General features: G+C 38.5%; 1 protein-coding gene across 6 annotated transcripts in view; it reads left to right on the top strand.

Moving 5' to 3' along the window:
• LOC149157990 (uncharacterized) overlaps positions 1-27023 on the top strand; it is a 459039-nt gene that overhangs the window by 170356 nt on the left and 261660 nt on the right. For all 6 annotated transcript variants that reach the window (XM_089436071.1, XM_089436075.1, XM_089436074.1 and 3 more), the window contains exons 13-14: positions 12577-12793; positions 12959-13174. In XM_089436071.1, the coding sequence (XP_089292197.1) occupies positions 12577-12793; positions 12959-13174 (433 nt within the window). The remainder of the gene's footprint in view (positions 1-12576; positions 12794-12958; positions 13175-27023) is intronic.

Here is a 27023-nt window from a genome sequence, read left to right as displayed (position 1 = left end):
AGTTTGATAGTGTAGTTTTATGAAATTAAAAATAACGCTAAGCTAAATCATTTTCCATCCAACATTAAGATTAACGCCGAAAAAACCAATGCGAAGAGCCACAACGTGAGTGATTTAGGGCGTAATTAATAGCAACTAAAACAGAAAACAGAAGTTGCGTTGAAAACCATAACGCGTAAGCTGCAAACACATCTTCCAGCGTTCAAAACCGTAAAAGAGTATTTAGATATTTTTAATTTTAAATCATTTGAATAAAATATATGTCATGAACTGCAAATGAAACGTTAAAAGAGGTCAAAACATTTGAATAAAATATATGTCATGAACTGCAAATGAAACGTGAAAAAGTGCGGAAAGTGCCAAGTTTCCAAACGTCACACGTTGCACACAACGGCTCCACAGGATGAATATACAGCGACGGAGAGCGACGACGAAGGAAAATAGGAAAAGAACCCTGAAAAAATAATTGCGTGGGCTTTAAACTAGTGATTTCATGGGGTACGTATTCAACAGGAGGAAAAAATGTTAGGGCAACATTTTCTATAAACCGAATACTCGTTTTCCAGGAGCAGGACACGACTAAAACGCCCAAATACGTTTTACGTTTTAGAGGACACGACAAAAAACTTTTTTGACACGTTTTAGGGCCGTTTTCGTGTCCAACACGTTAATTACAGGACACGGGACCTTGGAGGACATGTCCTGTGACTTAGCTTTTTGTTATCTGCATTTTTTGGGTTTATGGAAAATTCAATTTTTTTTTTGCGGCCCTAATCTATCTTTTCTGCTGTCCACAGTTTGCTGGCTGCAGCTTCTCCACCCTCGAAAATTCTCTTGCAACCCTCCTTCCATTATCTTTGCACTGTTCTCCCCATCAATCCCCATCGAAACCCTTAACTCCTCCGCCTACCCAACCAAATGATGCCTTATCCTTCTCACAACTCCACCTCTCTCTTTGCGTCTTCCGCTGCAAACTGGCTATCGAAACCCTGCCTCACAGCTGTATCCACCTCCTCCGTCGACCTGCAATAAAATCTCGCTCCTTCAAACTGCATCGATTTACAACTCCCTTCTTTCACATCCCTTACTCTTCTCCTCTGCTCCTTCGCGTCCCAAACTGTGTTCTTCCCTCATCTTCCGTCTTCCCTTCTCTGCGTTTCCTCAAGCCTGCACCCCTTTTCTTCCTCCTCATCGATTTGCAGCTCCTCATCGTGGTTCCCTGCTTACTACAACTCCAATGCTGCTATCGCTCCATCGACTTGTCTCAACTTGTCGCCGTCAACTGCGTTCCTTGTTTCCTTCCGTCGACCTGCATAAAACAAACCAAACATTTCGATTCCTTTCTTTTATTTTTATTTTCATTTGGTCTTCGCCTTAGGTATTTAGTTAGGGTTTTAGGGTTAGTTCTTTTCTTTTTCTTTTTTGGGTTTCATTTAAAAAAAAAACTTTGGTTACATTAGATTTGTTTCAATTAAAATGCGATTTTCTTTTTTCTTATTTTGTTTTATTTTTATTTGATTTTCATTTCTGTTTTAGTTTCTTATGATTTTCTTTTGATATTTGTTTCGATTTCCTTTCTTTTATTTTTTGTATTTTGATTTTCATTTAAAAAAATTAAAAAAACATAAAAAATTCTTAAATTTAAAAATATATATATATATATATATATATATATATATATATATATATTTTTTTTTTTTTTTTTAATTTTAATTTTTTTTAAGTGACTTTAAAATTGAGAATGAAATAAATTAAAGGTGGATTTGCGCTTTCACATTAAATATTTTTAATGTGGCCTATGGCCCATTAAAAATTTAATTTATTAACCCTTTGATTTAGTTTGATTTCTTCATTTACCACATTAAAATTATTGCCTAAGGAATAATTACAATTCTAATTTAAAATTCCTTGGTGTTTTTGGTGATTAAATGCAATTTTTGTATTTCTCTATTGTCAAGTGTGATTAATGTTTTAAAAATTATATTGGCGATAGGAGAAAGATAATTAATTCTAGATTTGGGTTATTGAAGAAGATCATTTTTAATTTAGAATCATTGTTTAGCATTTAATTTTCATAAGTCTTCATGGGATTTAATTGTTAGAAATATTGCAGTTGTTCATGATTGTCGCATTGCCACATATATAAATTACTTGAGATATCTTGTTTCTGTTCAATCTATGGTTAATCGAATACTAAGGCACTGATCTATAATCATTTCTATCCTGTGGTTGTGTCTTGTGTTTAATCTATTCATCTCAGTTGAGCAAGATTTGTTCTAAATTTCTCAGGTTGTCCATCTTTAGGTCTCCTAGAGCCTGTGTTTCACAGGCTATTGTCATCCATTCACCTTAGGGACTACCCCTCTAGACTTGTCTAGGAGAGAGCCTAAACGGAGTAAGGATTACAGTGACAACACTTACTCTGAGCATTGTCGCGGTGCCTAGACACTTTGTGCGACATCAAGCCTAATTGAGGGGCAAAAAGTCCTATATAAAGGCAACGACACGACCTGATTGGAGCACTCACTCACTCAAGTTTGATCTGCAACTTGTGGGGCCAAAAAAAGTGCAAAATACAAGGGAAAAAGAGGAAAGGGCTAGTGAACGAGAAAGAGGTCTGTATCAAGCACAAGAAGTCAAAAATATCTCTCTCACACACTTGTGAAGCTGCTGAGCTGCTGGAGCGGTTAAAACTATAGTGCTGAAATTGGGCCGAAATTCTAAGTTGTTGGGGGCCGAAATCCTAGGTTGTTGCTGGGTCATAGTTGCTGGACAAGAAGAGACTATTGAAGGTTGCTGAATTATATTGAAACTCTAACTTGGTGGAGGAGGAAGGTCTGTTGGTCTAGAGTCCTGGTCTATCTCATCTTGATTTTGAATCTACCGGAGAAAGAGTTCTCACTTGGTTTTCGCTATAAGGGGTTTTAGCCTTGGATGAGTGCCTACTTTTGGTGTCCCTGATCTTCATGTCTTTACATTGATGATTGCTTGATGAAAAGATAGAAGAAAAACATAACAAAGAACATAAGAATATCAAAAGTAATTATCAATATAAGAAAATATTTTTGCCTTTCCGATTTTCTAATAGTCTTTGAGGTGGTTTGGAGATGTAGTTTTTTTATCATTCCTAATAGAGATCATAGATCTAGAACTTGTTTATTATTATTTTATTGTTGAGTGTTTTGAGTTAGATCTCTATATAGAGAAAATCTCCATCATTGTTTTGGTTGTCAGAGGAGAAAACTCTTGTGCTAGTATTAGAAATGTTTTTGGGAGGCAAGCAAAGTTAAGGGCTATGGTTATATTAGGATCTTCAATTTTCATCCATATGTCCTGATTTCTTGTCGCTGGAAATTCACCTTAAATTTGTTGCAAAGGGATTTATATAAAAGCCAGTTTCTCCATTAAGGAAGAGCTTTGGTTGAGGTGTTTTCTATCTTTATTTCCTGTTGTTTTTCTGTTAAATTAGACTTTCTTTCTGTTGTCATTTCATTGAAAGGTAGAGCAGATTCTCAGTTTATGGTAAAATAATCCCTTTTTGTTGGCATGCTCATGTAAAAGTGGAGCACATTTGGAAGGGCTCTTGTTGATCATTGAAGATCACTTGAAGGCTCCATGCCTGAGGATATGTCAGAGGCTTCATGTACCATCAGAGTTCATATATCATTAAAGTTTTTTAACTCTATATTTTTTTTCTCATCTTCTTCTATATTGTACTTAGATTTCGCAAGCCCTATGGGGATGTTGTAAAGTGATGCTAGTGTGATGAATTGAGTCATGTAACAGGCCTAGGTAACTTGGGACATTGTCATCAAGTGAGTTTACTCTGGGAGGTTTTTTTTACTTGGTTAATTATTGGTACTTTCTAGCGCTTAATAATTAATTGAGTTTTTTCCTCCAAGCATAACCCCAAAGTTGGAGTGTGGCTTGATGGCAAGGCCTTGGGTGAGTCCTAGTGTCTAGAGTCATTGTATATTACCATACTAGATCACTTGTAAAATTTCGTGGAATTTGATTAGGTCTAGGGGTCAGTTTTTTTATTTTTAAAATTTCCTGCAGGACGAAAATTTTAATAAATTATGATTGTAAAATGTAATAAGTGATGTCTAGAGAAGTTGTATGGGGTATGTGTGCTCAAAATGACACCTCTCACCCTCAACTTTTTTTTAAGACATACTTTGAGGGGTAAAAAATAAGGTATGGACCTTCAAAATCCACTTTTCTTAAGTTTTGTGGAAAATGTGGCAATAAATTAGCCCAAAATAAATTAAATATAGAAAAATAAAAAACCCCATGTGATAAAATGACATGGAAATGACTTGGAAATTATCCCAAGTCAAAGAGCAAGTGAAGGAAGAGTCAAAAGGTGATTTGGCACATGACATCATTGAGACATTGAGCACATGGGGAAATAGATCTCCCAAGGAAATTGATTTGGTGACTTGGCAAATCAAATTTCTTGGAGGATCTTGGAATGTTTGGCAAATATTTGATTGGAGATATTTTTGGAGTCTTGTCTCCACTTTCAACTACACCTAGCTCCCACGCATGGCAATCACACTAAAGTCAAGCTCAACATATTCTACTAGCCAACTTCAACGCATTCCTTCTGGCAGCTCTACGCATGGAAAAGAGGATATTTGTCATCATTTGGCTAGGTGGATGAGATCACATGAGGGTTAACTCTCTCTTGTTTCACATTTGGCATTTCCTTACCTCACACTTGGAACTCACATTTCTTGATGGAGAATATGCTGGGCCACCTCAGGGAATTCGACTTGGATTGACTTCACATGTGTCATAGCCACTCCACACTTGGAATTCGATTTGCTCTTCTTGGGATCTTCTCCAAGTCCACTTGTCACATGGTTGTTTCATTGGGATTTGCTCCCATTTCTCTATTTAAGTGAGCTTTGGGCTCTCACTTTGTAATCTTGATACGAGCTATTGGGCTTAAGGAGACTTTGCTGGATTGTATATTTGTTTCCAATTAATACAAAAGACTTTGGGGTTACATTTGAGGTGTTATTCTCATCGTGTATGGTAATATCTTGATATTTTTTCTTTCATCTTTCTACTCATTTCATTATGCTATTATTTCCATTATGCTTTTCAAGTTGTGTTGATGTATAACTATCTTACATCAACATAAGGTTTATTCAGTGTGGAAAAAATCTGCAAAAAATCACGATTTAATCCTAAAAATGCGATTTTTTCAACTAAATGATTTAATCCTCCGATTTTTTGCCGAATTTTTTAGAAAGGAAAAAATTGCGATTTAATCATTATACTCCCGATTTAATTGGGAGTTGACCCAAAAAGTCGGGCGCCCTCCTAGGTCGCGGATAAAGAGGCCGAAAAGTCCGAAAATGATATCATTTTCTGCTGTTTTTTCTCCCATTCGGCGCTGTGGAGATTCATAGTTGTTTGCCATTGCCCTAGAGGAGAATATTTGTGAGTTTTATGGCGGGAATTTGGAGATTTGTCCACTTCTCAATGTGGGAGATTCAAAGTGCCGAATTGCTGTTGCCAAGTGTGTATTTTAATTTCTCTCTTAGTTTTTTTTACACAAATGATTTCTTAAATCTTTCTATACTTCTTTAAAATTCTATTAGTTTGTTTATATCTTATTTTTTCCTAGAATTTTGAAAGGGAAACATTGTTTAGAATTTATATTGAAGCAAAACTTCAACTTTCAAGAATAAAATGACAAAAATTCAAACCCTTGTTTACTGAATCTGAGTGTTTTCAAGTGACTGAGAAGAGGCATTTAAAATCTAAAATCAACTATTGCATTTGTGTTTGCTTCTTATGTGATGGGAAATTTTTAATTTGTTTCAATTATTTTTGTGCCCAGGTTTAAATTCAAGTTCAAAGTTTAAAACAAAATGCCAAGGCTTTTGGACGCTATGTGGGAATATGGTGAACCTGATACTATACACGAATCTGGGGGGATCAATAGAATGTATTTGACTTGCAAGTTGTGTGGCAAGCATATGTCAGGAGGTATCAACAGATTAAAATTCCATTTGGGGCAAATTCCAGGGAAAAATGTTGACCTTTGCCCAAATACAACTCCAGAAATCATCCGACGGGCCATTCAATCATTGATGGATAAAGAGGAGGGAAAAGACACCAGGGTAACACTAAAATTCCAACTTGTAGGGGCCTCAAGAGTGGGGGGAATTGACAGTGGCAGTGCTTCTTCAGCATCACCTTCCTCACCCATATGTCCCAACCCCTCATCTATCTCATCTTTTTTTGTTCCTAGAACCACAGTTGGTGCACAACCTGGCATCAAATCAACACTTAAAAAAAAGGAAAAGGCAGAAGCTGACAGGTTGGTTAGTAAGTGTCTTCTATGGAGTGATGTTCCTTTCAACATTGCCAAGACAAACCCATTCTACTAGCGTATGTTTGATGTTGTTGTTGTCGTTGGCCCAGGGTACAAAGCCCCCACCTTTGCAGAATTGAGAGGGCCTCTTCTTCAAGATGAAAAGACTGATCACACTTCTAGATTGGAGGAGTTTAGAGCATCATGGGAACAAACTGGATGCACAGTCATGTCAGATGGTTGGACTGACCAGAAGGGTAGGATCCTTCTTAACTTCTTGGTTAGTTGCCCCAAGGGGACAATGTTTATGAAATTTGTTGATGTATCTGCACACATTAGTGATGCACGTACATTATGTGAGTTGTTGGACCTCTTCATTCAGGAAGTAGGCCCAAGCAATGTTGTCCAAGTCATAACGGACAACGCTGCAAATTGTGTTGCAGCTGGCAAGTTGCTTATGGAGAGGTATCTTAACTTGTTTTGGACACCTTGTGCTGCTCATTGCATTGACTTGATGTTGGAGGATATAGGTAAGAGTCTTATTGTGAAGGATATTGTTGAATCATCCAGGAGTATAACAAAATTTATATATAATCATGCATCTGTGCTTAGTTTGATGAGAAAATACACCAAAAACAAAGAGTTGGTGTGTCCTGCCATTACACGATTTGCCACTACTTTCATATCTCTTCACTTTTTGTTGAATTCTATGTGCGATGTGAAGAGCATGTTTCTTTCAGCGGATTGGCGTGCTTTATCTATTAGCCGCAAACCAGAGGGAGATGGCATATGCAGACTAGTTTCATATGATCAGAGCTTTTGGGCAGGAGTAGAGGAGGTGTGTGCCATTTCAGAACCTTTGGTAAGGGTTCTTCGGTTGGTTGATGGAGACAAGCCCACAATGGGCTACTTGTATGAGCCTTGAGGCCATGGATAGGGCCAAAGAAGCCATTTGTGCTTATTATGAAGGTAAGGGAGAGGAGGGGTTAGAGAAACAACAGGTCATATGGAGAGTGATTGATGAGCGATGGAACAATACCCTCCATCACCCTATTCATGTTGCAGGTATCTACCTCAACCTCACATTTTCTTACGCCTGTGGTTTCAGATTTGATGCCAAGGTGATGGATGGATTCTTCACTTGTGTTGAGAGGATGGTGTCATCTGAGCAAAAATGTGAAGATATTTCTAAAGAAATGGAGGTCTATAGGATGGGAGATGGCACATTTGGTTTTACCATGGCTATTAACAATAGGACGACCAAAATGCCAGGTAAGCTTTAGTTTGTTTCAAACTTTCAAGTTTAGAATTTCAATGTTTTTTTTATGTTTCTCATTTTTCTTTTAACTTGTAGATGCTTGGTGGACAAGCTATGGTGCCAGAGTACCCTATCTCCAAAAGCTTGCCATTCAAATGCTCAGCCAAACATGCAGTTCCTCTAGGTGTGAGCGCAACTGGAGTGTATTTGACAAAATACACAGCAAAAAGCGCAATAGGTGAAAAAATTTCAAATTAAATTTTTTGAATTCATTTTATTATTTTTAATATTTAAATTTTCTAAGTACTAATTTACAATCTATGACCCTAGTACAGATTGGAGTCCCAACGCCTCAATGACATGGTCTACGTTTACTACAATCTTTGATTGTGGGTGAGACAACTTCAGACACCTACTGATGTGGAAGTCATCTCATTGGACAATATCGATGTCACTGCTGCATGGAGGGTCGAGACTGAGAGGCCAAGCATGGACTTGATCCCGGATTGTTTAGGTGTGGATCTAGAGGATGTAGCAGTTGCAGGGGAGGGAGAGCCAGAGGTAGAGGAGGAGGAGCAACATCAGGTTCAGGAGGCTAAGCTGGTTGAGGATGATGAGGAGGAGGTGACACCATCTAGGATGGGCAACAACAGTGTAGGACAGTGGCCACCTCTTCCATCGGCTTCTAGAGGATGATTGAGTCCATTTGTATCCCCAGGGGCAGGGCCTTCTTCCTCTAGAGGAAAAGGCAAAGCCATTCCCTATTCCCGTAAAAAGGGAAGAGGATCTCAGTGACTGATTACTTTATGACTTTTAGATGACTCATGATATACATTTATTATATTTTTTGTTGATATTTTGACTCTTGAGAGTTGAGACTCAGACAAGACTCAAGATTCAGGAGTTGATTCACTATTTTGATATGTGATGTAGCACTAGACTTCATATACATATTCTATATTAGCTTTCTTTACATGTTTATGTGGAAATATATTTATTTGATGTTGTGGATACTCTAGATGTTAAAAAAAAATGAATAATTTTGTGTTTTTTTAATTTTGCCAACTTTTTACCGACTTTTGCAAAAAGCTCCTGACTTTAACGAGTTTTTCAACTTTTGGACCCTTGCCGAATTAATCCCGACTTAGATTTTTTCCACATAGGGTTTATTTACTTGCTCTAGATAGAGAATGATTTAGTAGATGTCCAATATATCTTTAAATTTATCTCATCATTGCATGTGACTAAGCTCATATGGATCTAATTTTTTTATGTGAAGTTGTGTAGAAAATCTTTTTTTAGATCAAGCTTCAAATGTGGGGAAGTTTTTGGAGGAACCAATCCATTCTTGAAATACTCGAAGGAGAACCCACATTTGTTAATTCTCAAGGCTTCATCTTTCGATTTATCTTGTAGGGACTTGTGGCCTTGGCTCATATTTCAAGCATATTTCTTTCAATATAATTCCTTCAAATTCTTGTGCTCATAATTGTTTATTTGCTACTTAAGAGCTTGAATGATAGCTAAGCAAAGAATAGAGTTCTCTCATATTCTTTAGCTTAGCCTTTGTAGACTATATTGTACATATACTTTTGCAATTTTCTTGATTAGTTTCATAGCTAATATTTGGTTTATCTTGCAGCCCTCTCTAACTTGTTCTTGTGGCAGCTTGCGGGATTTATTGTTTGAAATTTTTAACAAGTTGTTTGCAAGACCTTGGGCTAGCATTCAAGGAGGTTGTGAGCATTTGAGGCTCCATTTTGGCAAGGCCGAGTTCTCTTTGAGGGCAACACTTTTCTCTCTAGGCCGTGGGCTTAAGGAGGCCTAACCTTTCTCGCTTTGTGCAAATTTCTCTTCTCTTCAAATCTGATTTTATATGTAACAGATTTCAAGGCCTTTCTTTGGCCTCATTTGTAGTGTTGCGAACATCTCGACAAAATCCCAATTTTATTTCGCAATCTCGATTGTTTGGCCTAGCCGATGTTTGCTGATTTCTAAAGATATTTTTATGGTATCTTAATTTTGCTGATGTTCGTTGATTTTTTATTGATATTTTCTCTATTTCTACGATTTTTTGGTTTTCCAAACCCTTGCCGATTTTATCTCGATGCAGATGTTCACAACATTACTCATTTGTATCAAATAACTCATCAAGGAAAAGTCTATTGCCTAAGGCTTTCATTGTAAAGATTTTCCTTGAGCTTGGTTGAGGCCTTTAGGGGCTCTCATCCTCTTGTAACTAAATTAATAAAAGGCTGATTTCTTTTGTGGGAGCTTGGGAATTTTTCCCATGGTATCCCTTCTCTCCATTTAGAGGGAGAAACTTTGTTTGTGGATTGACCAATTTCTTAGTTAGTTGCTTTAATCTCACTTGCTAATTTCATTTCATGCATGATTAACATAGCATTCATAATCTTCTTATTCTAGCACATGCTTGAGATTAGTTTATATTTTTCCATTTCCATTTACTTGTGCAATCCATTTACAATATATGCAAGTTTATTTTATTTTATTTGAGCAAACAAGTATTTCATTTTGGCAAATTTAAACTATCTTACTTTGCTCTACAAGTTCATGAAAATATTGCTTCAATAGGTGACATCCCAATCTCTTAGTTTGCCTCCACGTTACAGCTTGTGGGGTTGAGGATTTTTCCCACATTAACTAGGTGTGCAAGCGAGGCAACAACAACTCTCATAGCTATTTTCTACAATATGGAAATGGCCATCATTGTGTGATCTTAGCATATTGTAACATCATTATCATGCACCTTCATCTCATATAAATTGAATTCTCTTAATGCCTGGACTCCATTTGCTCTATTTGGATGTTTGGTGCTAGTCTATCCTTTCAACCATTCAAAAATACAAGATAAAGTCAATCTTTTATTCCTATTTTACGAAATCTGAAATTAATCTTGACCCTCAAGGACAAGTCTAGGAATCCTAATCTTGGGGATAACTCCCGTGTGCTAGAGGATAGCCAGCTTATAGAAAATTTGTAGGGTTCCTGTAGCTCCTCCGGTTATAGTTTGTTTTGCACATCACTGTTTAATGCCCACAACCCATTTCATTGTAGCTGATATATAAACATGAATACGCATTCAAATAAAAACATTGCTAGGCTACCTCTCATCTTCGACTTTAACTTTCAGCTGATAAAATAAATTTCACACAAGCATGAACACAAATGAACACTTGTTTTTGGTCAATCTGTGACCTTGGAGAAACCCATAAGGGGAAAACCAGTCCAGAAAGAAATTTTATTTGCTTTTCATAGAGAATTTACATAGCGTTGATTACAAACTCAGAGATACTTATCTCCCTGCTTCTGTCTAGGAGTTAGTGCCAAAATCTGGACCACTGCACTTGAAAACTGAGCCACTGTCCAGCAAGTTTGCTCCTAGAAACTCTTGCAACAGGGTGACCAACACGTGCCACTGATAGCTCTTCTCTACCTCTAATATGATGCCACTGTTCTCAGAATTTCAGTCTCAAAATTCGTGCTAGCAGCCAGCAATCTCTGCTTTGATTTTAATGCAGATAAACCAGGAATCTCTCCTGAAAAGCGTGCCATGAGGCTGACAGAACCGACCCTGCAATCTGCGCTGCTCTTAAATTTTCGGGCCTGAAATCTTGGGCTCAAATGTAGCTTTTATCCTCAGTCTGCATGCTATAGAACTCTTGCTTGTAACTCAGCCCGTTCCTGCCTCCCTCTGCTTGAAATCAGCAATGGAAGCTACAGCAAACCCTCCTTGATTTGCGTGCCTGTGCTTCAGTCCTCCTCCTCGGACTGCATGCTTCTTCCAGCTTGAGATTTGAGCCAATAGTAGGGTCTCCTTGCTGTAGGTTAGCTATCTCAGCCTCCTTTTTGCTTCAGTAAACTCTCCTTCTCTTCTGCTTGCTCTCCTCCAAGAAATACTAATGAAGAATGAGAGCCACCTTGTTCTTCTCAGCTATCACAGCCTCTTCCTTCTTCTCAGCTATCACAGCCTTTTCTTGAGGCTATTTCAGCCTCGTCTTGAAGACCTCTCAGTTTCCTCTTCTCCTCTTCACCTTCTCCAACTCTACACTTGAAGAATGATTGATCTCCTTTGCCTTTTCTCCCTTTTTAGTCTTTTCTAATGAAGTCAAGTCCTAACCCTATGATCAGGGGCTGAGATTAGATCTCAGCTCTCCTAGATCAAGGGTGTAGATCTAATATCCCATTGATCCCTTTTCATGTCTCCCCCTTCATTAAGAGCTTCCGTAGTCACTTTAATGTTGTTTTTGTACCTTGTACCCTTTTCCACATAGAGCCACTTTCTAAGATAAAGTAATTTTAATTATATAAAGTACTATGTACTTTTTCTCATAAAATCACTTTAAAAACATAAAGTGACTTTAATATAAGAAAATACTTTGTACTTTTGTACCACATAAAGTGGCTAATGTCACATGACTTCAATAACTCATAAAGTCACCCACTAAAAAGGTGTGTCATGTGTTTTCCTAGGCCAAAGGCAAAAAGCACTAGGAAACACTTCCTTGGTACCCATTTTCCCAACACAGCTTAAATAGAGGAACTATTTTGGTGACATTAAATAGCCTTTCTTAGTTCCCTCTAAGATTGCGCTCGTTGTTAGGGCTTTATAACTCATGTGCCATTTTGGGTGGTACACATCTTATTATTGTTATGCATCTACAAAATTTGGGTTTTGATATTGACAATTGTTCTTCTTGAATTATTCTGAACTCATATGTAAGATCTCTACTTGAAATTCATAAGATACATTTTTTTTGCAAAATGCTGCATATATTACTTATACAATAAAGAAGTACATAATGGAATAAATAATTACATTGCACGAACAACGGGGGTACCAGGAAAAGTTGGCAGAAAGAAGATGCCATTTTACTTCTAATATACCATTATCAATTGCCATAAGAGTTTCAGAATATAGCTTAGTCTAATTGACTAAACACTGTATTTTCTTTGCCTGCAGATTTCAGGATATTAGTGGTTTAAAGTACATTGTGCAGACTGGGTTGGATGCCCTGGAGAACTTAAGAAAAGCTTTAGTTGATCGCCTTTTGGATGTTGATAAGATGATGGACAACCCCAGTGATGCAGATATTGAGCGTGTTCGAAGCTGCTCAAATTGCCAAACAACTGATGGTGGCCTTTTATGTTTACATTGTGAAATGGATGAGTTATTTCAGGTATTTTACTTTTCTGAAGGTAATGGCAACAATGTTTTTTACTGCAGGTATGATTGTTGCTTTTCATTTTTTGTATGGGCATAATGGTTTTGATGTTAACCCTTGTTACTAATGGTTTAAAATCATGTCCATTCAAAATTATAATCATGGGGTGTCTCCCTGCAGGTGTATGAAAATAAGCTCTTTTTGCTGAGGGTAGGAGATGATGGGGGTGCTGTTATATCTGCTGAAGAAGCATTGAATTTGCGAAAGCAAAGAGCAGCATTGAATAAGTTCTTTGGAGGTTTATCTCTAGAAAAGGATAGAAAAAACAAAGATGTTTCTGAAACAAGCACCACCACTAAGAGTGGAAGGCAACGGCAAAATAAGGGCCATGTACAGGTAAATCCCACCAATTCAAATTCCACTGTACATTTCTACCTGCTTCATTTTGCAGAGTAGGTTTGCATGAAGGGTAGAGTTCTATTAGAATGATTATGCAGGGAGAGATGAGCACAGTGGAAAAGATGTAACTAAATTAGTGATAACTACCAGATATTGAGCATTGATGCTGTAATACACTCTTTCTTTGTATTCAATCTTGACATTTCAGGTTTTATAAATATGAAAATTGAGTTTTCTAGGGGTTGAAGTGTCTAAAAATATGGTGCTGAAAGTATTCTTTGTCTGAAGTAGTTCTTTAGTCCTATCTTTTCAGACATGATTCTTTAATACATTAAAAGAACAATCAGGGGATGTACCTTTGCCATTGTTGACAGATAAAAGAGACAATTTTCAGGTAATTAGTTGCACCCATCATAATCATTTCCTCTTGCTATCCAACAAATAAAATGAAAAAGAGATAATATTGTTCAACTGTGACATTATGTTTCATATTTTAGGATGGAATTACAGCATAACACAGTCAAATGTGATGATGATTGCTTTGACTTCAAACATCTAATACAGAGTTGCTAGAAGCAAGAAGCTGGAAACTTGTCAACTATCTGCCTTCTTTTAACAGAGTTGACTTGAATGATTGGCTGAAATTAATGAAACGACTAACATGTTTAAATTAACTTATATTAGATGGCTCATTAATTCTGTGCTTTGCTTCTTTCAAGCCTCTGCATCACCTCTTTCTTTGTGATGTGGTTCAAGATTTGTATTTTCTTCTTCTATTTTTTTCTTCCAAAATCTCCTGTTTCCCTTATTTTGAATTTCTTGTAGAAAACCAGGGGAAACATATCTGATACATTAATTTCAAAATTCTTGACCATTTAACCTTAGATCACTCAAACTAAAAAAGGAAAGGAATTAAAAATATATCTTATAAGAAGAAAAAAAGGTGAGTTTTCTCTCTCTCTCTCTCTCTCTCTTAAGGGATAAAAGGATTTTCTTCTAAATTAAATTGTTCAAAGGGTGAATGGTCACTTGACTCTCTCGTCCAAGCATACTGAAGATGGGATTTGCTACAGAAGCTCGAAATGTCGAATACAACTCTTCTACATGATTTAAAATTGAGTCTTTCTTTATCTTACCTCCCAAACCTGCACATTAAACGGTAAGCCCTAAATCACAAGTGCAGCCTTATGGGAACTAAGAGGGGTTGTTCATTGTCACGACAACAATGCTGTTACTTTAGGCAGACTCTCTTCTGGCACAAGTCGGGTATCCCTAGAAGGTGTATGATAAACCTTGAAAGTAAATGGATGTTTGGACCAAGACTAATGGCTATCCAACTTGGGCAAAGGGAGTGAAAAAAGAAAACTAGGAGGGTTGAAAATAGATGAATGGGGACAGTGAGTAGTGCTGTCTCTACATGTAAAATCCCACCTATTGATGCTTGATTAGATTGCTGGAGAATTAACATATTGTAGGTCCCTACAAAGGTGCTCTACTTATGCACATGCTGAGACAATAAATTGAGATCCTACTTAAAGTTGAAAATACAGTGTACACTTTCAAAGAAATGTCATAACAATAATGATTCAACCTGAATGTAAAAACAACAAGAGAGTTAAGTAGGAACTAGGAAGCACCTCATGCAATGTTCTTCTCCAATGACAGAACTTCCCTGTTTTGGAGCCCTTATTGCAGCAGAATTAGAAGTAATTTCCAGCAATATTAATCATTAACATGGATGAAAAATGAAGCCACACTTGTATAGAAACCCCTAGATTCATATTGCCTTCATAGGATGCTCAGTTAGGTTCATAGAGGGCATCTCCCGCAAAATCCAAGCATCATAAAGAATGGAGAGAGAAAATCCTTATATAGATTTGAGCTCCATCTTGTTAAATGAAGTTAGAGGAGGAAGGGTTCTGCCATATCTAGTAGGTGCACTAAATTTGGCAGAGGACCCACAAGTGGGGCCAAGGCGCAATTTACCTTTCTCTATTTGTTTTTGAGTTAGGACAATTTAAATTTTCTTGTAGTCAAAATTTAGATCGATCTTAACCATCCAAGGAGATCTAATCTTGGCCATTCATGTTAGTGGTGGGCCCAAGTCGAATTTTAAGAGGGAAAAAGGGTGCAAAATTTGGTCATTATGCATGAGAGAACTTGGTGGCAGAGATGCAACAAGAAGAGAACACTTCAACCCAAGGTTTCAGCAAACCAGGACTTCAGATCAGTGCAGAATCCTAATACAGGCAGAAAGAGAGGCTGTTACAACTTTAGATCTTTTCCAGCCAACGTATACTTTAGCGGCTAGCCAGGCTGCATTCAATGCGTAGAAGAGGCCATGTTCAGGCTGTATGAAGCTGTAGAAAATCGTATAGTGCGTAAACTGGTTGGGTTGAGAGGCTGAGAGAGGGTGTATCAGCGTGTTGAGGAGTTTGCAGAGACAAGGGAAGTCTTCCCTTCATTGTAAAATTTTCTGAACAATATTTTGTTGAAATAGCCTAATAGAAGCCACCTAGTTTGTAGGTTTCCCCAGTTGGGTTTTCCTGGGTAAAATTATTGTGTATTGTTTTTATGGTGTGCTTGTCTTCATATATTCCTTTTGTTTTCCGTTGCATGCAAGTTAGAAAACTCAGCATATTTGTGGGTTAAAAGTTAATGTTTAGATTTTTGTTCATCGCTGGGTTTTAACAAACTAACATGGTATCAGAGCTTTGTCCCTGAGTGAAGACCAACACCGTGCTTTCAACCCAGGAACATGTTAAGGCACAAAGGGGAGGCGTAGCAAAGCTGAAGGGTTGTGCTAGGGTTTCGAGGTGTTTGAAGAGTGCTTGCTAGGCAGGCTGGAGGGCAGTCTTCTACGAACCAGATTGAAGTAACTTGCTCATATACAATACATAAAATATGAATTAGCTTTATTCACGGACTTCCTTATCACAGTCAAGGCGGAACTTAGATCTCTATTCCCATTCCAGCTAGCTATAAATCATTTTCAGCCCCTTATGAATTTTTCATTAATAAATGAATGAAAAGGCTATGAATTGATTATTCCTATCCATCCTCCGCCTTCAGCTTCAATTGCCCTTTTTCTGTCACCTGCAAATAGATCGATTTCTCCCCACTCGAATAGAAATAGTTATTCCTCCCAACAATGTGGCCAAGGGGTTTAACCTACAGAGTGCAACTATCGCCAGTAAACCAATGCACTAGGGTTTCTGGACAAGTTCGACTAGCAAGATGTCGTACCAAGGTTTGAGACCAGAGCAGTGTTTGTTGGGAGCAACATTTTTCTGCTCATGGAAGGAGAGAATTACTGTGGTGCTAGAGGAGTAGGGTGTGAAGGAGTTTGTGGAGAACAAACCAGCTACACCATCTGACCCCCAACATTTGGCTTAGCACAACAAGAATGATGCCTGTGGCTACACAAACTAGCAGGCCTAGTAAATAGGCCAAAGCTAGAGGGCACAACAATAATTTGGGACAAAAGTCCACTGTCACCACACCCTATGCCTCCTTCTCTTCTCTGATTTTCCCCAATGGGAGGAGTCCTAGTAATGTGACTTGTGGTTAATGTGATGTGTCTATATTGAGGTCCAAAGTGAGGCAAGGATGGCTCATTCAGTGGAAAAGTTCAATTAAAGTGTGAGCTTTGGGAGAAGATAGGATGACTTTCGACGAAAAACCCCTTGAGAGAAATATTATATGAGACCTAAGGTTGAGATATTTGACAAGGTAGGAGTTCATCCACAGTCAAGATATTCAAGAGAAAAGGTTTTGAATGATGTGCTACTAAGGTACAAACCTTCAAGAAATCCCTAAGTTGAAGGATAACACCTAGGGTTCCCACTTGGTACGATGGATAGGGCATCAATTATCTTGAGATTTAACTATGGGAATGACCTCAATTCAGGAGGAGAGCTAGAAGAAACACCAACACAAAAACCTGTCCAGACAGTTCTTTAAAAGCTCTTCCCTATTGAAATTTGCACCAAACCCTAGGGAGGCTTCCTTATCCTTAAAGGGACAAAGAAAAGAGAGAAGGAAGAGGTGAAAAGATTGATGTTTCGTTGAGTTAATGTGATCATCAAGGATCTAGGACCAGTGCCTACCAGATTGAGAAGATTGGAGTAAAAAATGATCTTGATTTAGTAACTTCACTTTTCAAGGAGGCCTAAAGAAGAAGCTTCACTAGTTATGGATGCAACTACACAACAACTTTACACTTTTATACTTTGATGGCAATTGTTATGGAGTGTCAAGGATGCAAATGCAAATTATCCTCTAGGAACATTCATTCATTCATCATCTTATGAGTAACACATGCAAAAATTCTCTAATAGTATCAAGGCCTTAAACAATTTTTCATGAATTAAGGCACAATAATAACCATAAGACAAAAATTCCATGCATTAGACATTCATTAATTCAGAAATATAGCATTAAAAGGCACTTACAAGAAAATTAAGAGTATATCCATCAACAAGAATGCCAAAGAGAATCTCCAAGAAAGATAGAGAAAATTTCCAAATGTCAAAATGCATTAGGATCAGGTTACTTGGGAGTGGAAGTGAAAACAGGGAGTCGGAGTGGGAATGACATTTTCAGAAGCTTGTGGTTTGGGAGCAAATCGGGGAGTGAATTTTTATGTAATATATATTTTTTTTATATTTTGATGCATATATGCTAACAAAAGCATGTAGAATGATGAATTAGATATAAAAAGCATAAAAACATAGATTGAACCATATAACATCAATCATATAGAAGTTATAATCTTCATCAACCATGTCCACAAAAGTTAGTAACATACAACATATTGAGTCTCATGATTCATCAATCTTAAAGTTTCAAGCTTTCAAATTCAATATATAACAGTTATCGTCATTGATCACCAAAGTTGTACTTGTAAGCTAAGTGTAACCAATACAACTAGGAATATCTAACATGAAATGAAACAACTTTCAACTTTCACGAAGCATCATATTCATAATTCATTACCAATGGGTTATAATTGCCAACTTCAAACTTCAAACTTAAATTGTCATATATTGTTTACAAAAAATATCATAATAAATATGAAAGAGTCAACAATTATTAAAACTACTAGAAACTAGAAAAGATAAGTGAACCTATGATCTATAGCTTCCTCTTCCCATGAGAAATGTCTAATTTCTGAGTAGGTCGTGGTGGTCTTCTAGGAGTCTTTTCTCACATAGTCGCACGACTAGAACCAGAAGGCACATGCTCTCCACGTGAGGATGTAGATGGAGGCGGCGACACCAAAGGAACAATAGTTGGAATTTTAGCACTAGCACTGCTATTGGATGGTGGGGGTGGTATGGTTGTTGTTGCTTCATCATCATCTCTCAAAAGTGCTGCTTCCAATTCTTCAAGATGTATAGTACCATCTTCCAAATTATCGTCCTTTGGGTGGTTGTCCCAAATTTTATATGTTGGATCCTCATAAGCCCGATCACAATAATGACTCAACAACCTCAAGTTGTAGTGCACATAAACCAAGCTTTCTGCCCAATTTTCATTGAGTCTGTTTCTTCTCACATTATGTATGAAGTTGTAGGTGCTCCAACACCTCTCTATAGAAGAAGTATTTACAACCTGTGAGAGAACATTTTTTGCTAATTTTGGCAAAAGTCCCATGCCGCCATATGCTTCCCACCATGTGAGAGGATCAAATTTGTCTCTATCTTCCATTGCAGGCAAAGAACCAAACATACCAGTTAAATTGAAGTATTTTCCTAATTCAAGACGCAGATTAACACACTCCTCCTTGTCAGGTACTAACTTGTCTAATGCTTCCATGTATCCTTTAGATACCTCTGGATTTGTATGGGGTTTGATCCTAACCCCACCCCTAGGTGCAGGTTGGCCCAATCAAGATGGAGAGTAGTATTTTGGCATAAGGATATACGCCAAGGCATGTAGTGGAACATTAAGTTTATTCCACCGTGCACACACAAAATTGTGAATCACTGTATACAAGTTGGGATCATTTTCCTGAACAATATCTTTTATTTGCCCCAACATGCTATCCATCTTCTCATACACCTTCCCAATCACTGGTTTATTTGTATATGCAAAACGAATCATGCTGTAAATGGGCTTGGTGAATTGCAATACTTCCCTCACACGTGCCCAAAACAGACCATCAAGAGCGGTCTCCTCCACCTCTTCAAAACCTTGCTTGTCAACTGCATTTGGAGCCCTGTCCTTTAATACTTGCTAGTGTTGACTTGATACCATGCTAGTCAATGACTCTCTTACGTTGAAAAGGTGCCTGAAGGTGAGATAATAGCTAGCAAATCCAGTCTTGCAATCTTTAATAGCTCCAATCTTGAGTGACTGCGGAAAAGCCCATGGGTATTACTATGATTTGTAATAAATTTTATCATTTTTCCTCTCTTGTACAAATCAACAATCCATTTGTATTGTTGGTTTTTGTTCTTAATAATATCATGCATCAAAAGGTTCATTGTGTGAACCAAACACCTAGACCAAAATATGTTGGGGTATTTATCCTCAATAATTGCTCCCGCTACCTTACAATTAGCAACATTATCAATGATGACTTGGATGACATTGTATGGCCCAATTCGTTCAATTATTTCAAGTAATGGTTCTACAATGTTGATGCCGATCTTGAACTTCTTTGAGTAATCATATGCTGAAATGAAGATGGCACCACTAACAAACACAACAAGAACACTTATCAATGACTTGCCTTTTACATTTTTCCATCCATCAAATACAATGGACACCCCATGCTCATTCCAAGAATTTGTCATTTTACTCAAAGAATGTGCTATTTTTGCTTTTTTATGATCAAGTCGAATGATTCTAGCCTTGTCATACCCAAGGCTCTTGTATCCTTTGGGGTCATCATTTATGGAAGAAAGCATTTCATGCCAATAGAAACCCTAGTACCACCCTAGCACCCTAAAGTGTTTACAAGCACCAACCACCAAGAGGAGTCCCAGTAACAAATTCACTCATATAAGCACTTGTCCAAGTCAAGCTCGAGAATTTAATATCATCTTGAATGGTAAAATGTCACCTAAGGATATTGGAAGTCTAGTTGTTGCAATTTGACTGGATTTTGGTTAAGTGCTCAGGATTGATGCATTGAGCAGTCTTCATTCTTGTAATTATTGATAAAAAATTTCTTCATATGTGCTCTTATTGTCGTTTCATGATTAGCATCCATTTATGAACCTTAGGCATCTCTTGAATATCTTTTTCACTATTATAATTGTTTTTAAGTAGAACTTGTGGAATATTGAACTCGAATATCTATTATCTCTCTTTCCTGACATAGTGATAAATTACTCTCAAAGAGCATACATCCTATTTCCATTTGGTAATTGAGAAATCATATCTTCTGAATTTGTCACATGTTCTTGTTGATGAGATTGTCTTTTACTTGCTATTGTTAAGTACTTGTGGGCATAACTCGAAATATAACTGAAAAATCTCTGAAGCGATCTCACTCCAAGATTACTCACTCATCCATCTTGCATAAGCATCCTAAGTTAGTGTTGCACCTAATAACTTACCTCCAAGCATAAGCTTGGTTGATGGACTTGTAGGGCCACCCTTCTTATCTAGCTTGAGGGGCTTAGCAACTCGTCGGTGGTTAACATGATGACCTTGCAGTCGTCAAACCCACAGTCTCCGCAACATCGGAGGTATCGAGTGATAGGAGCCTAACATAAGGTATCATTAATCACACCCTTGCTTGGTTCTTGTTGGCCTCCTTCTCACAACCTACCTTGGAGCCTAGCTTCAAAATAGTTAATGGAAGGTCATATTCAGATTAGGCATTTAAAAAAAAAATCCAAGATCCTTGCATCCCACCTAGGTCTTAGGATTTTCATTTCATATAGGTTGGTGAAGCATCCAAGCAACAATTGTTCATTCGGTTACTTGGTCTTAATTAAATAAGCAAGAGCTTTGACTCCATAAGGCACTGGTCTCGAATATTATATAATATAATCCCTAAAATCTTGCTAAATTTAACTAGGTAGCTAGGCCACTCCACTTTGTCCCTTGGACTCGTTGGTTCCCAACTTGTCCTTCATCATCTCACTTCCATAGGGTACCCCCATAGCCTGCTGTTGGGAGAACCAGAACGGAGAGGTTGGGGAATCAAGGTGATAGCCCCAAACCTGAGTCGTCATCGCAATGCTTGTACAATCTGAGCGACACCAAGCCTTAACTTTAAACTTAATACAAGCCTTATCTTGAACTCTTAATGAACTTAAACTAAATACTAGTCCTATCGAATTTAGCTGCTAGCTCTTGCAACCAATCTACAGTGTTATAAAATGACCATGGTACTCTTACTGCAAACGTAACTTGACTTCAAGCATGCAACATTCTAGAATTGTGTAATGATTAGTTTTGTATCCTTGGCTTGCTACAAAACTATGTTACTTCAAATATTAATAACGTGATAACTCTTAAACAATAATGACATACCTAATCAACAACTTATTGCAACAAGATGAAGCCTCGCTCTTCCTGTAGTTGTTGAAGTCCAACCTTAAACAGGTAACGTCACTTGTTTGATCCTTTACTTCTTCTTCGCTGGTCTTGTAACAAAGTTCTAACCGCAGGTGTAGCCACCACAGGACCAAGATTGATAATGCCTTCCAAATTGTGTGGTTTTAGGACCGAGGTTATGTAGACTGCAAGAGTTTTTGCATAGACATAAATTTTTGCCTTGAACGAGTGGATTTGCACTATTATGATACTTGGCTCAAGAACAATGCCTTTCGCTTAACCTGCAGTCTATATTGTTCTTCATTCAAAGTTATAGTCCTATTGAAGGACCGAGACCCTGTATTACCCTTCGCTAGACTTGTAATAACCTTTTCTCAAAATTGCAAACCTGTAATATCATTCTTTGCTCAAAACGAACTGTTAATCACCTAAAAATATATGCGTTAGAGGTCTTTTGAAGTGGCCAAAGGTTTCATTAAAAATATTCGTTCATTCCATGTCCTTGTGAGAGAGAAAAGGTCATACATTTATAGATTAGGAGGTTTCAACGAACATTGTAAGACGGGCTTCATAAATGTTGGGGGAATTAATTACCTTATGATTGAAGAAAGATCCACGTCCCTTGAATTATATTGATGTTCATATATTTTTGACTATATTTTGACCATTTGGCCATCGAAGAGTTTTTAGATTAATTAATGGAGGGAATGTTATTTAATTGTTGGCTTTACAACCTAAGAATTATATCCTATGATGTGCAAAAATGATAAGTGACCCTTAATTTAATTAATTACTAAGTCTTATTAATATTTGTCTAGATTTTTTTTTTTTTAAATTCCACTAAAATTTTTGTTGGGCGTGGCCCAACTTGGTCCAAGTTTTGGGTAAAAGACCCTCCAAAAGGAGTGGACCGCGCGGAGCTGGCGAAGATATATTCATTGCGCAAACTTTTAGGGCTTTGGGGATGGGATAAAGCCCTTATTTTGTAACGGGTATTAGTCTTTGTTTTGTGGATCCATGGTATGTGGACCATGGTTTTGTAAAGATGAAACGTGTTTAAGGATGTGCAATACCTTAGTGAAAAAAATCAAGAATGTAATATCATAAGTGAATTTAATCTCTGTATTCACGTCTGTAGTCGGTACTTTTGGGGAAGGCTCTGCAGCTGAGTGCACAGAGGCCTGGAAGAGTCTATTGCTGAGTGCACAGACCACCTGCAGTTGGGTGTGCAGGTCGGAGACGTATATGTACTGAAGATTTATATTAATAAAGAAGAAGTTTTGGCGAAGAACTTTCTTATGCACGCGAAGTTATACGATCCATATAGATTAGAAGTAAACACACGACACCACTATGCGGATATCCCTTCGGTTGCAAAAGCCTCGTTTTGTAGCCTCCCGTAACTGCTTCGGGTGAGACTGCGATTTGCTTGCAGGTCGTTGCCGAAAGGGCTAGTAGTTGAGGGTTTTGTTGGTGTGCAACACATTCTGAACTTGGGTCAAGCCCCCTCAGACCAACAAATGGTTTCGTTGTTAGGACTGGGATCTGCTTAAAGGGATATGATTTGGCGTCCGTCAAAGAAAGAACTCCAGGAGTGGGTCGAACAGAAAGAAAGAGAATTTGCAAAAAAAGAGAACAAAAACTCGCGTTTATCAACTGAAGCTTGGTTGTAGAGATATATCTTCGAAGATCAATACGATATTTTCTTTGGTTTGTTCCACATTGAATTGCTTGAGTGGATATCTAAGTTAGCTGAGCATAAGACCTGTTTCAAAGGCGATGAACCTAAGGAGTGGAACCTTGATTTGATACAATGGCTCAAGAGAATCGATAACAGTATCTCAAGGGCTATTGATTTTTGGATCGATAGTATTTTTGGAGGATTTATCACTGAGTTCACGATCGACAAAATTGTGTCCTATAGCAAAGCTGAACGAAGATTTTTCAAAGGGCCACAATGTAAGTTCTTAAATCCTCTAAAGCTCTAGATTAAGATGTTATTGTGTGAAAAGGGCATTCTGCAGATGTAGTTAGATTAATGTTTGGGCAAAGAAGAAATAAGCCGGAACCAAGAGCTATGCAAAGTGGAAAACGATATAGAATAGATTCGAAGAATTTTATTGAGGTTGACTATAGCCCTCTATTAGGATCTGAGAGCGAAGAAGAAAGAAGTAACCCTACAACCCCACGATATTCTCCCACCCATCCTGAAGGCGCATCGAAGTTAGGAGTTGAGAAGAATTAGGGTGTCTTTGGGATTCCCCATACATCCATCCCCTTCACACCCTACCCCCCTCCCCACACTTCCCCTACACCTCCACCTCGACCTCACCCCCACCGAGCCCCCCGAGAAGAAGAATGGTTGATGACATTAAGTTACCTGTCTTTAGAGGACTGGGAACAAAGGACCCTGACCAGTTTTGGTTCGTAGCTGATGTAGTATGGACAAAAAGACAGATTAATAATGATGATGTAAAGAAGGCGCAACTCGTCACGTTGCTGAGGGAGAGGGCGTTGACATGGTATATGAAATACTCCGTGAGTAAGCCGAATGCTATGTTTGATGAAATTAAGAAAGCCTTGGTAGCAGAATTTAAGAAGCCAAAATCAGAATCACAGTGTATCATGGAGCTAAAAATGATCAAGCAAGCATCGATTGAATCTGTGTGGGAGTTAGATCAATGATTCAAGGTGTTGATGGGTCAAGTGAGCTTTGAGATACCCCCACAACAACATAAGGAATGGTTCATAGCCGTGTTACTGCCACATATTAGGTTACCATTGATGCAACAGAAGATCGCGATGCAAGCTGAAGCATTGGAGATTGCGATGAAGCTGGAAGCTTTGCCGGTTGGAGATACTCACGCAGGAGTACAACAGATACATAATTAGCTAGCTATGTTGACCCTGGAATTGCAAGATCTGAAGCAGTGTAAAGAAGTCAGAACAAAAAGATCAGAAGTGTGGTGTACGAAATGCAAAGAAGAAGGTCATTATAAGGATCAATGCCTTGTGTTCAGAGATTATATTGCAAGTGGACCGCCTAATCCAGTAAATCCATGTCTGTGGTGCGAGATTTGTAGGACACGAGGCTAGCATCGCTCTGAAGACTGCTACCTATTGCAAAAATATAGGCCATGATGGGAAAAATTGTTGAAGTTATGACTTAATGATGGAGCGCACTACTGATAGTTATAGACTACAAGCCGAAGGACACGCACATGAAGAGCAAGGCCAACATGCTAGTCGAGGAGGATTTCAAGGACGAGGAGGAGGAGGAGCTAGTTGAGGACGAGGCCAGATTATCTATTATAACTGTGGACAGACAGGAAACTTCGCAAGAGGCTGTAAGAAGTCGACGACAACCTGCAATTACTGTAAGTCTTTTGACCGTGTCATAGAAGAATGTCCTTTCCTTATTGCGAAGATGTAGGAGAAAAGAAACCAACAACCTGCAACAAATGTGTTGAAATTTCTAAGTCTATCCATTAGGAATTTTATCTGTATTCTTCTAGTTTATTTCTGCTACTTGTTAATTACAAACAAGTTATTTAAACATATAAGCATCAAAATAAACACAATACAGTCTCAACCATCTACAGATCAACAACTGAAATAAATAGCAAACACACAAGTGACACCGTTATTTTTGGACAACTTGTCCCTGGAAAAACCCAATGCGAGAAAATCGGTGCAACAATTCTGAGGGTTTATTTTATTATGCACTCTATCCTTGAGTACAATTGGGTGCTAAACTGTCTCACACGACAAAGAAAATAATCCGGCAGTAATACCTCTCTATTTGGAGGCAGATATTTAGAAAATCTGCCCCACAAAACCCTCTCCAACACCACTAAAGCACTGTGTCAGCGTCAAACCCCTTTGCGTCAGCGTCAAACCCCTCTGCGTCAGCCCTTTGAGGCACTACGCAGCCTCTACGGCCTTTTGCGTCACTCCTGTTGCCCTCTGCATGGATGACGCAAGCCCTTCTGGCTCTACTCTGTCTCTGCTGGGCTCTGCGTGGCCTGCTCTGGCTTCTACGTTTGCCTCTCTGCCTCTGCGCTGGTCTCTTGGTACTATCTCTGCCTCTCTATCCAGTAGTCACTGCCCCTCGCTGCAAATTGATCACTGATTCGACTTTACTTAGCAAACCCCGCTCTAGTAAATTGAATGACTAATCACTCTGGGGTGTTCTCCAACTGACCCTCAAGCTTCCTCTTATACATTTCCTGTTGGTCCTTCAACGACCAAGATTATATCTCTAATCAACAACTAAGATTAGATTTGGATTGAGCCATGTCTTTTGGAACCTTCTAACCCTATTTTATATTAATACCCATCAATATTTTATTTTTCCCAAGTTTAGGCTTAGGAACTCCATTAAAAATATTAATTATTTTAATATCTCCTAAACCAGGTAGTATCTACCAAACCAATTCTGTGTCTTGGAGATCTCATGTGCTTTAGCCTCTCCACCAATTTTCGTGGCTAGAGCGCATCCGATGCTACCTCAAATCAACACTCCCTCTTAGCGAGCATTGTGCTCTAGTAATACTCCACACTGAGCATCACTCGGATTATACGATACCGGTACCTGTGTTGATGCTAGGCCTCCCCGCCCAACATCCTCTGCACTGCTGCCCATGGCCCTGCCACTGGCCCTGCTGCATCCGTACGACAACTCCCTTTACATCCGTGTTGCTATTGGTCCTTTCTCCCAACATTGCATCTGCACTGCAACCCCCTCCCATCATGCTGCATCGTACTACTGCTAACTGCTACCGCACTGCAACTCAGTTACTGAGAAGTAAGTAACTGATCCACCCAACTACTGACATCTATGTCAAGCTAGAAACACTCTACGTTGAAGCTCCCTCTACCGCTATCAAGTGCTCCCTCTACTGCATCTGTGCTACTGCAACAACTCCCTGCATCTCGCACCGTTGCAAACCTCTCTGTGCCATCCTATTGCAACCTCCTCTGTGCCTTTCGCACTGCTGCAGCCTGCTAGCTCTACGCTGCATGGGACTCCTTCACTGTAGCACTCTCTGCCGCTTCATTTGCATCTGTTCCTACTGACATCCGCCAATCATGCTACTTCTTACATCGGGGCTCCCGTAGCAAGGATATGATCCAAGAGTTTGGGTACCTCAAGGATCTTGCTCCTCATTGCCTGTAGTCTTCCTGAATACAACTCGATGTCTCCCCACCTCTTCTCTAGAGGTACATGAGCACTCATGGCACAATCGTCATCAATGACCATCTCCGCTCCTCCTTTCGACTCCTCCTAGTCTCTACTTCCCTTTGAAAGTTCTCTCTTCCACTC

Source organism: Pinus tabuliformis, chromosome 5_2 (genome assembly GCF_031772625.1).
Source record: "Pinus tabuliformis cultivar Carrire ecotype Pingquan chromosome 5_2, CPIR1, whole genome shotgun sequence".
Classification (NCBI taxonomy): domain Eukaryota; kingdom Viridiplantae; phylum Streptophyta; class Pinopsida; order Pinales; family Pinaceae; genus Pinus; species Pinus tabuliformis.
The sequence above is the reverse complement of the archived record's forward strand: the minus strand, read 5'-3'. Positions and strand labels throughout refer to the sequence as shown.